Source organism: Chelmon rostratus, chromosome 16, assembly GCF_017976325.1.
Source record: "Chelmon rostratus isolate fCheRos1 chromosome 16, fCheRos1.pri, whole genome shotgun sequence".
NCBI lineage: Eukaryota > Metazoa > Chordata > Actinopteri > Chaetodontiformes > Chaetodontidae > Chelmon > Chelmon rostratus.
Genome location: NC_055673.1, coordinates 14319748 through 14334610, shown reverse-complemented (window position 1 = coordinate 14334610; position 14863 = coordinate 14319748). Strand labels below are relative to the sequence as shown.

The 14863-nt window shown below is 40.4% G+C and overlaps 2 protein-coding genes across 3 annotated transcripts in view; both read left to right on the top strand.

Annotated features, from left to right (window-relative positions):
* The first annotated feature begins 1565 nt into the window (after nucleotides 1-1565).
* Nucleotides 1566-4217, top strand: si:ch211-215i13.3 (brain and acute leukemia cytoplasmic protein). Its single transcript, XM_041956078.1, has 3 exons — nucleotides 1566-1761; nucleotides 2066-2190; nucleotides 3733-4217. The coding sequence occupies exons 1-3, from the start codon at nucleotides 1623-1625 to the stop codon at nucleotides 3856-3858; spliced, it is 390 nt and encodes a 129-aa protein (XP_041812012.1). The 5' UTR covers nucleotides 1566-1622; the 3' UTR covers nucleotides 3859-4217.
* A 2401-nt stretch (nucleotides 4218-6618) lies between these two features.
* The window catches only part of spire1a (spire-type actin nucleation factor 1a), a 28842-nt gene continuing 20597 nt past the window's right edge, over nucleotides 6619-14863 (top strand). For both annotated transcript variants that reach the window (XM_041955537.1, XM_041955536.1), the window contains exons 1-2: nucleotides 6619-7129; nucleotides 10831-10862. In XM_041955537.1, coding sequence (XP_041811471.1) covers nucleotides 6784-7129; nucleotides 10831-10862 — 378 coding nt within the window. In that variant the 5' untranslated portion in view covers nucleotides 6619-6783. The remainder of the gene's footprint in view (nucleotides 7130-10830; nucleotides 10863-14863) is intronic.

Here is a 14863-nt window from a genome sequence, read left to right as displayed (position 1 = left end):
AATTTTATTTTAGTGAATTGATGTGAACTTAATCTATACATCTATTAATGCAACCATTATGTATGTAACCATTAATAGAGCCAGTAATTGCTATTTTATAAATAATGTATGAAGAGTGCCTTTTAGTGAGTGGTATAACTTTTTTGCATTATAAAAAACATTTTGAAAACATAAACACTTTAAGTGTTTAAGTAACTCTATGAAGCACTTATAAGACCATATAAACATTTAATAAATAACATTTAATCAATGACTACAATGAACACACTATAATTTAATTATAAGCAAATGCAAGGGTTTATTAATGTTTGTAATTTGTCAACAGCTATAACTCCTCTTGTCGTCCCCCATAAGCAGTGGTGGAATGTAACTGTAAGTACTTTTACTCAAGTACTCTACTTAAGAACAAACTTGAGGCACTTGTACTTAACTCGAGTGTTTCGATTTTATGCAACTACACTCTACACACCTCACCTCACTGGGAAATACTGTAGCCTGCTTTTTAATTCACTGTTTACCTGACAGCTTTAGTTACTTTCCGAATGCAATTTTTCATACACTTCCTCTCTGGTGAAACCATGTATCTCCAAATGATGTAGAATTTAGATTGTTTTTATTTTTTTTATAAACTGAAGGATTAACTGTTCATTTATGAGCTGCCAAAATCCCCCTAATTCTAAAGATGTATACAGTATTTTAAACCCCTCTTGGATTAGATGGAAAATGCATTGTCACAAAACTGAAAACAGGGCTGTTTTTTTGAGATATGTGGTTGTCACAGGAAACATAGCATATGATGATCTTAATGAATATGATGCATCACTGTAGATTAAACTACCCAACAGTATATACAGTAGTAGCAACATGAAACATAGAGAGAAACATAGAGCAGTGAAAGGCAACACCCTCATTAATGCAGCTGTAATATAAATAAAGCATCAGATATAATAGTAACACACTGACTGGGAACATTTTGCTGCATAGTGATAACTTACATTTTGCATTTTGTTGATGATACTTGCATACTTTTGCCTGAATATGGTTGTGAGGGCAGAACTTTTACATGCACTTTTACTTAAGTGAATAATTAATTAAGTCAATAAATAAGTGAAAGTTGTAATAATATAAAATGCATTGTCATAGGATAAGTTATAACTGTTGACAAAATACTGTGCTTTAATAAACATTTAAAAACATCTTTACTGTTGCTGGTTATTCAGTGCTAATATACTGCTTCTAAATGTTTAACGGGGGAATTTAAAGTAAAAAGTTCCCATGATGATGATTTTGATTGGTGGCCTATTAGTGCATATTTGCATGATGATGATGGTGACAGTAGCTGGAGCTGACTTCCCTCACAGCCAATCAGCGGTCAGACTGGATGCAGTTTTGACTCCCCTCTCCTCCTCTCTGGATGACGCAGATATCTCCGGTGTGTGTTGCTGCTGGTCAGCTGCTGTCTGTGGAGAGAAAGCATCAACCTCCACCTCCACCAGCAGCAGCAGCAGCAGCACGGGCTGACGATGGAAACGGAAACGCGGACGGAGCTGCAGTAGAGATCCGGGGAGGATGCTGCGGCTGCTGTGAGACAAGTCGAGCCGTGTCAGCTGCGCCCACCGTGGATGATTGTCCCGATGGGTTGTGGAGGGAGTCGGGCGGACGCGATCATCGAGCCGAGGTATCATGAGAGCTGGACCAGAGAAACGGAATCGACGTGGCTCACCAACACGGACGTTGAGACCTCTTTGCCAGTAGCCAACAGTAAGAACCTTCGCCGTCTTTATTTTGGTCTGTTTTAGCCAGAAAATACAAGATTCCTCATTGCATGTCCCAAGGGCCACGTTACATTCAAAATACAAGCTCCTTTAATGGCAAAAATGATAAGATGTGCAAATAGGGTTCACAAGAAAGCTAATGAACCACTCAGAACACAAAAACCAGCTGTCAACTCCCTCACATATCAGTTTCATACCATCTCTGTCATTGTCGTCATGTAGGAAGAAGCCAGGACAAGAATCTGGTTGTGTTTCAGGTGAACACTAAAGCTCGTAACTGTTGTCCAAAGGTAAAGCACTGGAGGCCAGTCTGAGGGAGAAGAGGATGGTGAACACAGGCACTCAGTGTGGGAAGCAGGCCCTCACATCCACTGGCTCCAACCACCAGAGGAGACCCAGACGCTCCCTGAGCGATGTAGGTGTCACTGGTAGCAGGTATTGCTGTGTCCGACTGTTAAATATGAACACCGACAGCTTCTGCCTTTGCACACATTGTGACATACAGGATGTTGCATCTCATGTGCAGTCAGGTTTGCTCTGCAGAATACGAATCAGCTTCATATGACTCTGCTTCTCAGTAGCTTTCAGTGTATATATACCGAGTGCACCGTTATTTGAGCAGGTAGTAAGTTCAAATGGAGTTGGAAACCTCTGTTCCAAGAAAGATGCAGCCAAGATGGCAGCATAAAAAGTTGCACGCAATACAAATCAAGATAAGGCCAGGCAAGTACAGGTGACTGCTGCAGAAAACACAAAGGCTTCAGGCAAGGAAGGACGAACGGCAGGTATATGTCTTAAAATCTGACGTGATGGTTGCAAGATGAACTCTGTGAAACACGTTTGCAGAGGTATGATTGAAGTTTGCCCAGAATGGCTTAATAAATCTACAGGCAACATTTTTAGGAAGATGCAAATATAGACATGCCCAGCCAAAAGATGAGCAACAGTTTTATTCACAGGCTAGAGCTGGACTAAAACCATATTGCATCTACAGCATATACATGTCAGTGTCACTGTATGCTACATGCAGACTGTGGAGTAGGAATTTTGATGAAATGTGTGGATTTGCTGCTTTTCTTTGTCATATATGACGGGAAGCTGAATATATCTGGTTTTGGGCTGTTAATCAAGCAAAGGGAGCAAATCAAAGGCGTCACCCTGGGGTCTTGGAACTTCTGATTCACTATTTTTTGTCATTTTATTGAATAAATGGTTAAATTTCAGTAAACTCAAGTGAATGTCTAATTAATTTGGGCTGATGATCGGACAAAAAAAGGAATTAAAAGCTAGGAAATTCTAATGGGTAGGTACCTTATCTATCTATCTTACATTTTATATAAAAAAAATAGCAATTTAGAGAATAAAATTCATTGATAATGAAAATAATTAGTCTTGTGTGCATTCAATGATGGATAGAGTATGTTTATTATAGAAAAGTCTGACAATTTTCCTTGATATTTTAAATATTTGAGTCCTGTCCAAACAGTCCAAACAGTCCAAACAGTGACAAACAGCACTGAGAACAATAAATTGTACCCAAATGTTCTGGATTCTTAGGAACATGGTCTACCATAATGTTTTCTTGCAACTCTCTGTTCGCCTAATCTTTTATCTTAAGAGCTAATTGCGTTAAAGCTTGAGTGCAGACACTGTTATGAATGCAAATTCACGGGCTTTAATGATGATGAATAGCACATAGAGACAGACAGATGACACTGTGTGGACACTTATTTTAAATTGTAATTGAGGACTGAGTTGCAAATGTTTCTTTTGTTCCTTACAAAGCTCATTTCAGCAACTCAGGAACGACCATTGTGTTTTATTTCTTTAACCTTCCACTCATGGGCAGAGCTTCAGTGACTCAGGTCTCAGTTGGACGTCTATGTCCACTCGCTGTGTGTCCAGTGTGCTGACATTTAAATGACTTGACATTCGAAAATCTTGCATCTTTCCACAGCAAACCACTCGCGACTCCAAAAGGAGGGCATCAAAAGAGGCCAGTGCTTTGGCTAAGGATGGGCAGCCTGTCAATATCAGCAGCAGTGGAGACGCTGAACCTGGGAATGCGTGTGATGAAAGATGAAGACGAGCCAAGACTTTGCGAAGAGAAAGATGGACGTTCACCAGAAGATGGGATGGTGATTTACTGAAAGTGTGCGGATGATGTTCGCGAGTGACTTTTGCAAGATCTCGGCCGTCGATGTCAGTGCGTTACAACATAAGCACCTGCATATGTCTCCATCCAAAGATCTCGGGATGCTGCATCTTTGTCGTGCCATTGCAAATGCATGTGTGAAGCAGAGAGTGGGTGAGAAACAGTGTTCCCGCCCTCCACCATGCTTTTCTCCCATGCTTACGGTGCCAGTCAGGGAATGTGTCACTGTGCTAAGCCAGTTTTAAGAAAACAAGAACAGACTGTCCCATATGCACATGATAATCACAATCTGCACATCAAATGTTTTCTGTGTGGGGCCTTCCTAAAGAATCTGCTTCAGTTCTTTGTGCAAGTATATTCCTTTTCTTGTGGATGAAAAACATTAGTGTGGGAACCAATGACGATGCTGTTGAATCTCAGTCAATGCTGTAAATAATGTTCTTTTCAGAAGACCCTGAAGTGCTGTTTAGAAATGCAGAAATTGGAGGTTTGAAGCTTGAAGGCTAAAGACTGTCTTTTCCAGCCTCTGCAAGATAAAGAAACACCCGCATGTGCCTACAATTCATCTTGATCTGAACTGCTCCTGTTTTCTCTTTCTCTTTCTGTTTTTTTCTTTTTAACTTTATTCAGTATCACGTGTTCTGTTGTGTTATCTTCTTTTGTGTTATATGATATTGCCCTTTATTATGATGTATCTTTTATGTGGCTTAAGCTGATCTGCATGTATGATCCATCTCAGACTAATTCAGCATTGGTGACAAAATGTCTCCAACATCTCCAACATTCTAGCAATCAAGCTATCTGAAATAAAGCATTTTGCCTATCTGGTACACATGGAAATAGAAAAACTACACATAAATTCAAGTGATTCAGGATGGGACATCAGGACAGTGAGATTCATGGCCAGCAGATGGCGCTGTTGATCAGCTGGGATCTTACTAATTGAAGGCCTCAGGGGGATTGCTCATGACAACAACCACTTTAAGAAAACCGATCGTTTAATAGAGGTCAGCTTTGCTGGAGACTAATTGAAAGGCAATCTATATTAAATATATTGACTTTAGACTCTGACCTAACCTTTATGCTTGTGATGACTGTTGCTTGTCAGGAGTTGAAATGTGTACAGGCCAACGTTTATGATGGAAACAACAATTTATGACACAGAATCTGCCACGTTTTTCTTGTTTGAATTAAAATTGCTGTCAGCTTCCTAAGTTGTGAAGGAAGGAGTGATGTATGCAGTCATTTCTCATCATCTTACAGCAGAATTAATCAGCCTACATGAATAGACCAGTATCTTGCTTTATGTTATTTTCTGTTTATTCATGGATGTATTTCTATATGCCTTAAAAACCTAGTTAAATACTTTTAGATATGATCTTATTGTGAGTTGATTACAGTAGTTATATCTGTTTGCTATCACTGCTAATAGGTCTACTATAAGAACAAAACACAACGAATCTATTTGATCATCTCTTTTTTTTGTATAAAAAGCATGAATATGGTCATTTTAAAGCAAGAAAAACAAAATCAGTTAAATTAGTATGGATTTATTTATTCATTGTAGGTTGGACCTAAATCCCTTCAGAAAACATGTCGACATTTGACAAATGGCAAAAACAAGAGTATAGTATATAATAGTATTTTCCCCATTTAATGAAATATGTCACCTTACATCACCTTTGTGCTATTCTAACCCTTACATAATAATATTCTTTAAATTGTTGCCAGTAAAATATTAATAATTTGGGGTCTCAATTGGATCTATCAGTCATTACATAGCAGCCATTTGTCTGTAGGCTCTGACTGATAATGTAATATGATAAGATGAATAGCTGATGACAATTTTGTTCAATACACTGGCATACAAATCTTGATAATCACATGTGAGCTATACACAGTCAGCAGGAGATGGAGCTCTGGTAAAGAAAATGTGTGTAGCTAGATGAAAAGTACAGGAAACACCCCACTTTCCAAAGTGAGGAGCACAGCTTGATATTAATAATTGGCAATGATAGAAGAAGTATAAGGATCCTTTAATTACTTAAACAGAGCAATATTGTAGTAAATAATATTCTCAATACCAAATAAAAGTGCATTTAAAACTTGGTGGTAACAGTTAAAGTTTCAAAAGCAAAATTCTGCTCCATATTGTGAAGAATTGCCCCTTTCCCTGTCAGAATGTTGTATTACTATATTTATTCTCTTCGTAATTAATCTGAAGAGCGAGAGAAGGGAAAATGAATAATAATTTTAATTTGTTTTTGAAAAAAAAAAACAGCATATAAAAGAATAAATCAATGAACAAATAAATATCCCACCACAATCCAAAAATGTCGATGCACCCATTTTCATTACTGGAATTTTCCATACCTTTTAATACAATTTTTATTAAGTCAGTATTTTTAAAAAATGCCAAATGTAAAAAGATAAAAAATCTAGTTTAGATTTCAATCTGTATGTAAGATATTCCATCGGTATTCTCAAATATGAACTGATGGCATCCTCCAGATGTAGGTGCTGTATTATTTTGGGGATTTTTTTGTATGGAGTTTGGCCTCCACACCTGATGGCGGAAGCTCTGTGGTATATAAAATGACGATTTCCGCGTGCAGTTTAAATTGACTGGACAATTCAGCCACGCGCGTATAACCGGCGGACACTGAGACCAAGCGGAACGTGCTGTCAGCTAGTTGCTCTCTGCCGTTGGTGCTCTTCGTTCTCACTGGAGATTAAACAGTTGATTGAGAGGTTAAAGTGTGTGTCTGTGTAGCTGAGTGGCTCTGGAATATTAAGTGACAATCCCCTTTCGTTTTGTTTCGTCTTTAGTTATGTGGTTATAATGAAGTGAGGATGGCCAAACGACCGGGGACTGACGACGCGATGGTGACTTCGCCGACCGTTCTTCGGGATTTCGCAGACGATTTGAACGCCGGGGACGTGAACATGGACTGCGGCGACGGAGCCGCCGAGGTCTCCTTGGAAGATATCCTGAAATTGTACGGTCAGCCGATAAACGAGGAACAGGCATGGGCGGTGTGTTATCAGTGTTGTCGGACTTTAGCGCAAAAACATCGGAGGAAAAGCTCCACGTCTGCCGGTGCGTCGGCTGTCGACTACCCGAGGAGGATTGAGGGACCCAGGGATGTGATGATTTGGCGAGACGGGACTATCGGACTGCACTTTGAAGGCAGCACAGGTAAACGAACCGACAGCAGCCAGGTGTCTGGATCCTCTCAAACATTTGTCTGGTTTGAGTAACTGCGCAGCCAAACTAGACGACAAGAAGTGGCACCTCAACAGGCTGTCAACAGTGAAGCGTTTTCCTTCTCATCACTCGCAGGCCTAACCAATGGAGCATCCTCATAAAGAGGCCATATTGTTGTGGCTGCCTGCTTCCAGCCATGTGGTGAATTTGTTTACAGACGCCCAGTGCGGCTGTTAATAATACATGACGGATCACCGCATAGCTGCTGGGGATCAAAGAATGAAGCTGTATTATCAATTATTAAGACAGACAGGGTTTGTTCTCACAACAGAATCTAGTATTTACATTATAAACGTGCTTCATATTCTTGCCTCAGTCAAACGGGTGTGTTAGCAGGGCTGATTCAGAGTGGCCTTGGGTTTGTGTTAGAAATTCTGCTCCTGCAGTGGTCGGTTAGCTACAGTAAACAATGAACCATGTGATGCATTCAAACTGCAGAGCACCTTGGGTCCAGTCCAGAGCAGAGCTATATAGCCAGCATCACGGCTACAGTGAATAAGTGGCAAAAAGCCAGACGCAGATGACTCACATTTCTGCTAACAGCCCCATTATTTGTGTTATGACATTTAGTTAAAGGCACAAATTAAATGGGTGGGGGTGGGAGGATCAGTGCAGGTGCTTTGTGCGGGCAGCATGCACCAGAGGGAGATTTTAAACACAATGGAAACATGTTAAAAATGGTAAGGTGGAAGCTTGTATTCACTTCCAGCATGCAGCAGATCCACTCAGCTGTGGTCAATGAGGTCCACTTTCCTGCAGATTTATTTTCCACCTTGACTCATAGCTGAAACAATTCATAGTGTAATTGATTAGTTGATTGACAATTTCATTGAGCCTTGTTACAATTTTCTTAAGTAAAAATGCTGACATTCCACCTCTACCTACTTCTCAAATGTGAACATTTGCTTATTTTGATCATTTTCTACGATGTGAAGTTGAATGACATTGACTGTTGTACTGTTACTGGAACAAAACAGGCAATATAAAGACGTCGCCTCAGGTTTTCCGCTATATTCTGACATTTTATAGTCCAAACAATGAATTCACGTGTCTGTTTCCCCCCTAATCTACGTGACAACAGGTTAGCTGTCTGGCATCGTGGACAGGAGTAGGCAGTTGATTGACTATATTAAATAATTCCAGTCCAGATGACGTAGACCCTGCTGTCTGTCAGTATTTTTGAACATAGATTTACATTTGGGATGCAAGTTGAAAGCAGTCAGGTACTGGAAAAACATTGCACCTGGGTCTCAAGGATCACCTGGTAACTCTGGGGTAAAATATTTCCAGATTAGATGTCAACACTGGAAAACCACCACAGCTCTGTGTACTAAGAACTACAACTGAGTACATGTACAGAGTGTCTCAAAGCCTTGTATGCTTTTTAACTGCATTCCATTAATATGTGAGGGATAAAGTTGGGTGTGGTAGGAGGAGGCGTGGCTGTCAGCACTGCCTTAGGCACTGTGGTTATTTCCTGTCTCTCCTGGGAACTTATTAGCCACCTCTCTTCTTATTCCCTCTCCCCTGTTTATACCCTCCCCCCCGATTGCTCTCTCGAGCTAACCCCTCAGTCCAACTCTCCTTCATTTCAGCAGCATATGTAACCAGCCAGTAGTGTTTGCTGTGTGTGGAAAATTACACACTTGCTAAAAACACATTCAGCCAGTGCTGCTGTGAGTCTTGGCACTGCCAGAAATAGAATAAACGTGATGATTAGATGCACAGACTTTAGACATCTGACTGCAGATGAGTTTGGAGATTATGGTGAAGAGTCCTTTGCTGCTCCTCTGGCTGGTGGCTGGGGTATTTTGGGACAGCTGTCCTGATTCTTATTAGGCCTGGCAATGAGAGCTACGTGAGACCTATTAAGCTTTCGGAAGCTCAGCGGCTAGTTTAAGAGGTTACTCCCCCAGCAGAAAATCAGTTCTTACGCAATCTTGCTATATCCTTCATATGAGTCTGTGAAAAGATGCATGGATCTGTTGTCTGGACTCATAAACTGCTGCTGTGGTCAGCTAGCAGGGGCTCACAAGTGTGTATTTTTGTGATGCACAGTTAGCACAATCAGGCTAAATAAGCAGCACGAAGTTGGAATAGATTTGGCTAGATTGATGTGAGATGCACACTGCTCCTGCTGCCGTCAGATCAATTCACATGGCGCATGGGGAAGTACATGTTCACTCCCACTCTGCGTTGCCTAGAGAAGGGCCAAGCCGGAGTGCTGCATCAAGATGAGACACTTATTTACCCCAAGATTTTCAATGATTCATGCCTACAGCACAGTACAGTGGTACAGAGGAATTTGGTGCATGCAGTATTTTAACTTGAATGGTATTCACACAGTTGATCTGGTTAATTGTATCATTGAATGGGTTGAAATAAGGAATATAACACCTCCTCTGCCTTTATTCATTATAATAGAGGAAAAACATCTTCCCACCCCACTCTCTGTGAAACCCTTTCAGCAGCTCAGAGGTTGGTATTTCTGTGACTGGGATAGTCCGGGTGACACTGCACCCTGCTCCAGATATGTCCTCTGTGGCTTACTTTCCCTAGGAGAGACAAGGGCACTGGCAAAGTCATCTCCTCTTGGCTTGGACAAACAGAGGATCTAGTGTTTCTTAGATGAGCGTTGGTGGATGACTGTTTTTTTTTTCCTCCCGTCTGTTTGCTGTAATTTATGGTGGCATATGTGGAAACGAGCTACACTATGAAACAAGTATTTTCCAGCTCCCACTTTTAATCGAAAGTTTACTTCCTCAGTTAATGGAATTTCAACTAAAATGGCATTTATATAAGCATTAGGAGAGATGACGTGTCCGAACTAAGTGTCTCATTTAAATGCAGTGACCTAATACTACAGTCTGGACTTGTGTTAAAGTCCGCAGATGTGTTGCTCTGTTTGTACTTTCACCCCTGACTGTTACTTTTAACCTGCACTTACCCTGTATTTCAGTCACTATTTGCAAGTGACTAACTGTCAAAAGTGAAAGTGGAATCTGAATGTAACAAATGTAATATTGTTCAATTGGGGAATGCAGATTATTCAGTGTGGGAAAGAGACTCATGATGTGTACATTTGAGCTCATACATGAAAATCTTGAAAGTACAGGTGTGTTGGAAAACCAGTATGAGAACAGATAAGACTGTCAAAGCTTTCATGTTTACTTTACCTTTTGTCCAATAAGCAAAAGAGAAAGTTCAGTTTTTGTTTTTGTTAGAAAAGCTTTCCATTATGGAAATGAATAGGTGCAGTGGTTTGAATTAACAGTCATTTTACTATAACCAGCCCCCAGTGGCTGGTTTTGACAGCTCGAATTGCTTCAGGCACTGACTGCAGAGAAAACATAATTTATTCACTCACTAGTTCTACAGTCATGTTTAGCACTGTGCTTTTCAGCTCCCACTATGTTTACTCTTGACTCAATAACGCGTGAAGTTTAATATTTTATGTTCCGTAACACTGTGTGAGGTATAGGTTTTCAAAATGTGTTACATAACTGTACAACACATGCACATTAATGATTCAGAGGGTGTGTTTGTTTTGCTGGTAGCCAAATTACCACTTGCACAATTAATAACAACAGTATTTTAGTGTGAATGACTCTCTCTCTGTTCTGTCATTGTAGATAAATATGGATCAGCTCCGACGTCATTAGAGGTGAGTTTCACATCACAGTCTCCCACGTTACTCCAAGTTCCTGCAATTCTAATACCCTTAAAATAGAATGTTGTTTTTTTTTTAAGTATGGGTCATTCAGTCATCAAATTCATTCCAAGTCTCTCTCTTTTTTTTTAGTTCACTTGTCATCTTAACAGACAAAACAATTCCAGAATCTGTTTTCACAGCTTGCCCACCAATGATGATATTAGCGAGGAACTACACCACATGGTGATGCGGCCACTGTGTTGCAATATTGTTGGCTTTGGCCTTGAGAAAAACATCCTCTACATCGAGCCAATGAAGGGAGACATTTGAGATTAACATGAACTGATTATCAGCGCTGGTGAAAAGTGGTGGTATTTTCTTCACAAAACGTGGATATGGCCCGCAGATGGAAACAGGATGCGCTTTCTCTGATTTTACCTCTGTGTAGACATGCACGCACAAAATAAACTTACCCCTTACTCGAAAAGAACATGATCCCAGTTCCTGCACATTAAGTTGTATCCATAAAAAATGTTTTTACTCGTCCAAATATAACAACATGCATTGCATCCTTCCAATTGTTCGTCCCAGAGATTGAGCCCTGGCCAGTAATGCACTTACTATGAGTGAGTGGGAGTGAGCTCTGTACAAAAGGTGCCCGTTACTTTATTCTGTAGTTATTGTGTGTGCTGCAGGCTAATGCAGAAGAGCACTTAAAAGAGAGCACATCTTTGGTCTTCTTTTCTTTTTATTCATAAATGCATAACTTTTTATACTATTACACACTCATCAACAAAACCATGTGACATGGTGCCAGCGTGTGTTTTGCCAAGCAAGGTACATTGTATAACACTGGGAGTAGGAGAAGCCTCCCTCAGAGCTTGATAACGTGTACACAGACTAATTACACAGAGAGTTCTCTGTCAACTCTGTCCGAGCAGTCTGATCGTCCTTGTTTGTCTTGTAGTGCATGTGATCACAGGAATGCACAGTATGTGTGTGTGTTTTTGCATGGCTTAGGTAGAAATAGAATTCCTCGCCCTCAGCTGACTGTCAGAACATGGGTAAGCTTTGGGCTGCCCAGTCTAAATCTAAGCATAAGCCTTTGCTTATACTGCATTACTACGAATATGCAGGGTGTGTTCGGTTCTTTGGTAATACGTAACATCTTTGGCTGAACCTTAAAGGCACACCTTGTTTGAAAGAAAATGTATTTATTTATTTTTGAATCTCATTGATTGATAGGTTAAACACAGATATAATCACTTGTCATTTGTGTGAGCTCTTTGTTAGAGCCAGTAAAATGACAATGTCAGTCCACCAGGTTGTCCAGACTGAAATGTATGGATTGCTATGAAACCTTGTCCAGACATTCATGTCCACATCAGGACTATTTGTAATAATGCACCACCGTCAGCCAAAATAGTTTATGACCAAATAGCTGCAAAACTGAAGTTTGCATCAGCCTCAGTTGTACTTTTTGTTTGGTGCTGATTAGTTAATGTAAGCATTGCTAACATACTAAACTAAGATTGCAAACATGGCAAGCATTATACCTGCTAAAAGTAAGCATGTCAGCATTGTCATTGTGAACATCTCAGCATGCCTAAGTTAGTATTTAGCTCAAAGCGCAGTTGTCTTAAAGAGGAGCGTCACAGCTATTGCCTGTATAAAACAATGGGCGTAGTCTCCATGACGTTACTCATAGTTTTCTGAAGAGGCATTGTGAAGTTAAGTGACACTGCTTCTGGCCGTCGCCATCTTGGCAGTGCCTGACTCTGACAAACTCCCTGCTAATCCAAAAATAGGCAAATAGGTGGAGTGTGGGTGGAGCTGAGGCAGACCAAATGAAGCCTGGTTGCTGAAACCTAGTGGCAAGCTGTCAATCAAAGTGGCCATGCCCACAATTATGCATAACTTAAAGCCTTAATATAATTTAAACGAGTGTGTTATATACACAATTCACTGCCTGTACAGTTGTCATGAATGGAGAAATTAGCTATAGAGAGCAAAACTGTGCTTTCTCCTATGTTGTAAACTTACTTCTGCTATAAAGATGGGCATTTGAGTATGGGAGTCTACTGAGATTGAAGTGGCCATTGAAGGAACTGCAGTTTGCAGCCCTGGACGTAGCATAGATCTAAACTTTAGTCCTGCAACAACTGCCCTGTTTGATTTGTTGAATGTTGCTTCTTAATGCAATTTTATGTTCTGAGTCTCTTTAACAACATTCATTAACAAGAACTATCAGTTCAACCTGCCTCTTCCAGTTGACCTAATTATCTTCAGAGCATTAGGGATCAATTGATTTAACGTACCATTTTAACTGATAAGACAGGGCAATGCTCTCACACTTTTTGGCCATAGTCTGGTGTTCCTCATGTTTTGGCCTTGTGTGTGTGTGCACTTGTGTGTGTGTGCGTGCATCTCGTCTTGTGTCTCAGTCCCTTGTGTGAGTGAGTCAGCCAATCAGCCTGTACAACTCTTTCATGCCCATCTCTGCTTCTATACACTTGAGTCTTTTGGAGTTTATCTGCAGCTTGTGCTGAGTTGACCCACTTTCGCTCACTCACTCCATAGCAGCTGAGCTAGGATGATCTTCTGTGATGTCAAACAAGATAATGATGTGCTACTTTACATTAAAACTGGTCATGAATTGACCCTTCTCTTGTGGTGCTCTTCTGTCATCTACACAGTCAGTACTGACTATTTCTTCTAGGAAAATAATTGGTGTAAGACAGACCTGAACCTTCTGCTGTGGCCTTTAGGACAAGCTTAACCCACTTTGTCATCAGTTGAAGATTAAGGTGAGATTAGTTGTAGTATCCTATTACAGGCAGGTTCTCCAGTTTGCCAGGTCTGCTCAGGTCCCCGTAGCTCAGCTTTGGCCCAAGACAGTTTATTAGCATCATGCAAAATGAAAAGCCTTGGATTTTGAAATGGATCCTAATAGATTTTGTTTTGGTTGTCAGTTACGTAGTCACAAATCGCAGTTAAATACTGGTTATTTTCTCATTCTTCTCCATATAATCTGGACCCATCATGTTCTATGCTGTTCACTCACAGACCTGTGTGTCCTCCTGTGTGTTCTCACTTATCCTCTCTCCAGATGGTTAGAGGTTACATGTATTTGGCAGGCTCAGATCCAGTGGAGTATTTTTGCATGTAAACAGTGATGGCTGTATAATTTTGGTATGATTGTTTAGAATATATGTGTCTTATTTGATACAAAGAAGTAGCCGTGTATTCAGTAACAAACAAGCATAGATTTTATTGGGTCAGTCGTCTGTGGCTTTTGAGTTCAGACATGTTCCCTGGAGTGATAGCCACCCATTATGATCCCTGTATGACTGAAATTTACCAGTGACCTCATTGTTACATCCTGCTTTTATCCTAATCAATTGATTTTATGACATTGACAGCTTTACTTAAAAGCACACATGCAGCTCATATTACACCCCCCAAGGTTACATTTCTGCCTATACAGGGATATTCACAGCAAGCACAAAGCCACAAAATGCAATTTATTGAGTAGTCAGGGTATTCTATTTATATCCATCACAGAGGAAATCTTTTTCTCGTTTTTTTTCTGGTCTAGTCAGGCCTGAGAGATGGTTTGTGTTTCCTCTTCAGTCCGTCAGCTTTATGAAGCTGTCAGATCTTTTGTCGCAGATGCTTTCCAGTGGCTGTTAAAAAGTCCTGTGCAGTTTTTGGAATGAGACAAATGGGGTTTGTGTGCAGAGTTGTTTTTTCCTCTCTCTTAGAAGCTGCCAATCACATTTGTGTAGTGTTTAGGGCCACTGTGGGGACTGTGTCAACATTTTAGGTCAAACTCAGCAGGAAGAAGCTTGCAGCTGATGTGAAATACACCAAACTCTGTAGGTTTGTTTTTGGCACATGCAATAACTGCCGTCTGGACCATAAGGCTGTTTAGCCCTGAAACACTAATTCTTAATAGTGTTCTCAGTCTTTGGAAGGCAGCCAATGTGGAGATATATTTTGTTTTAAAGAAC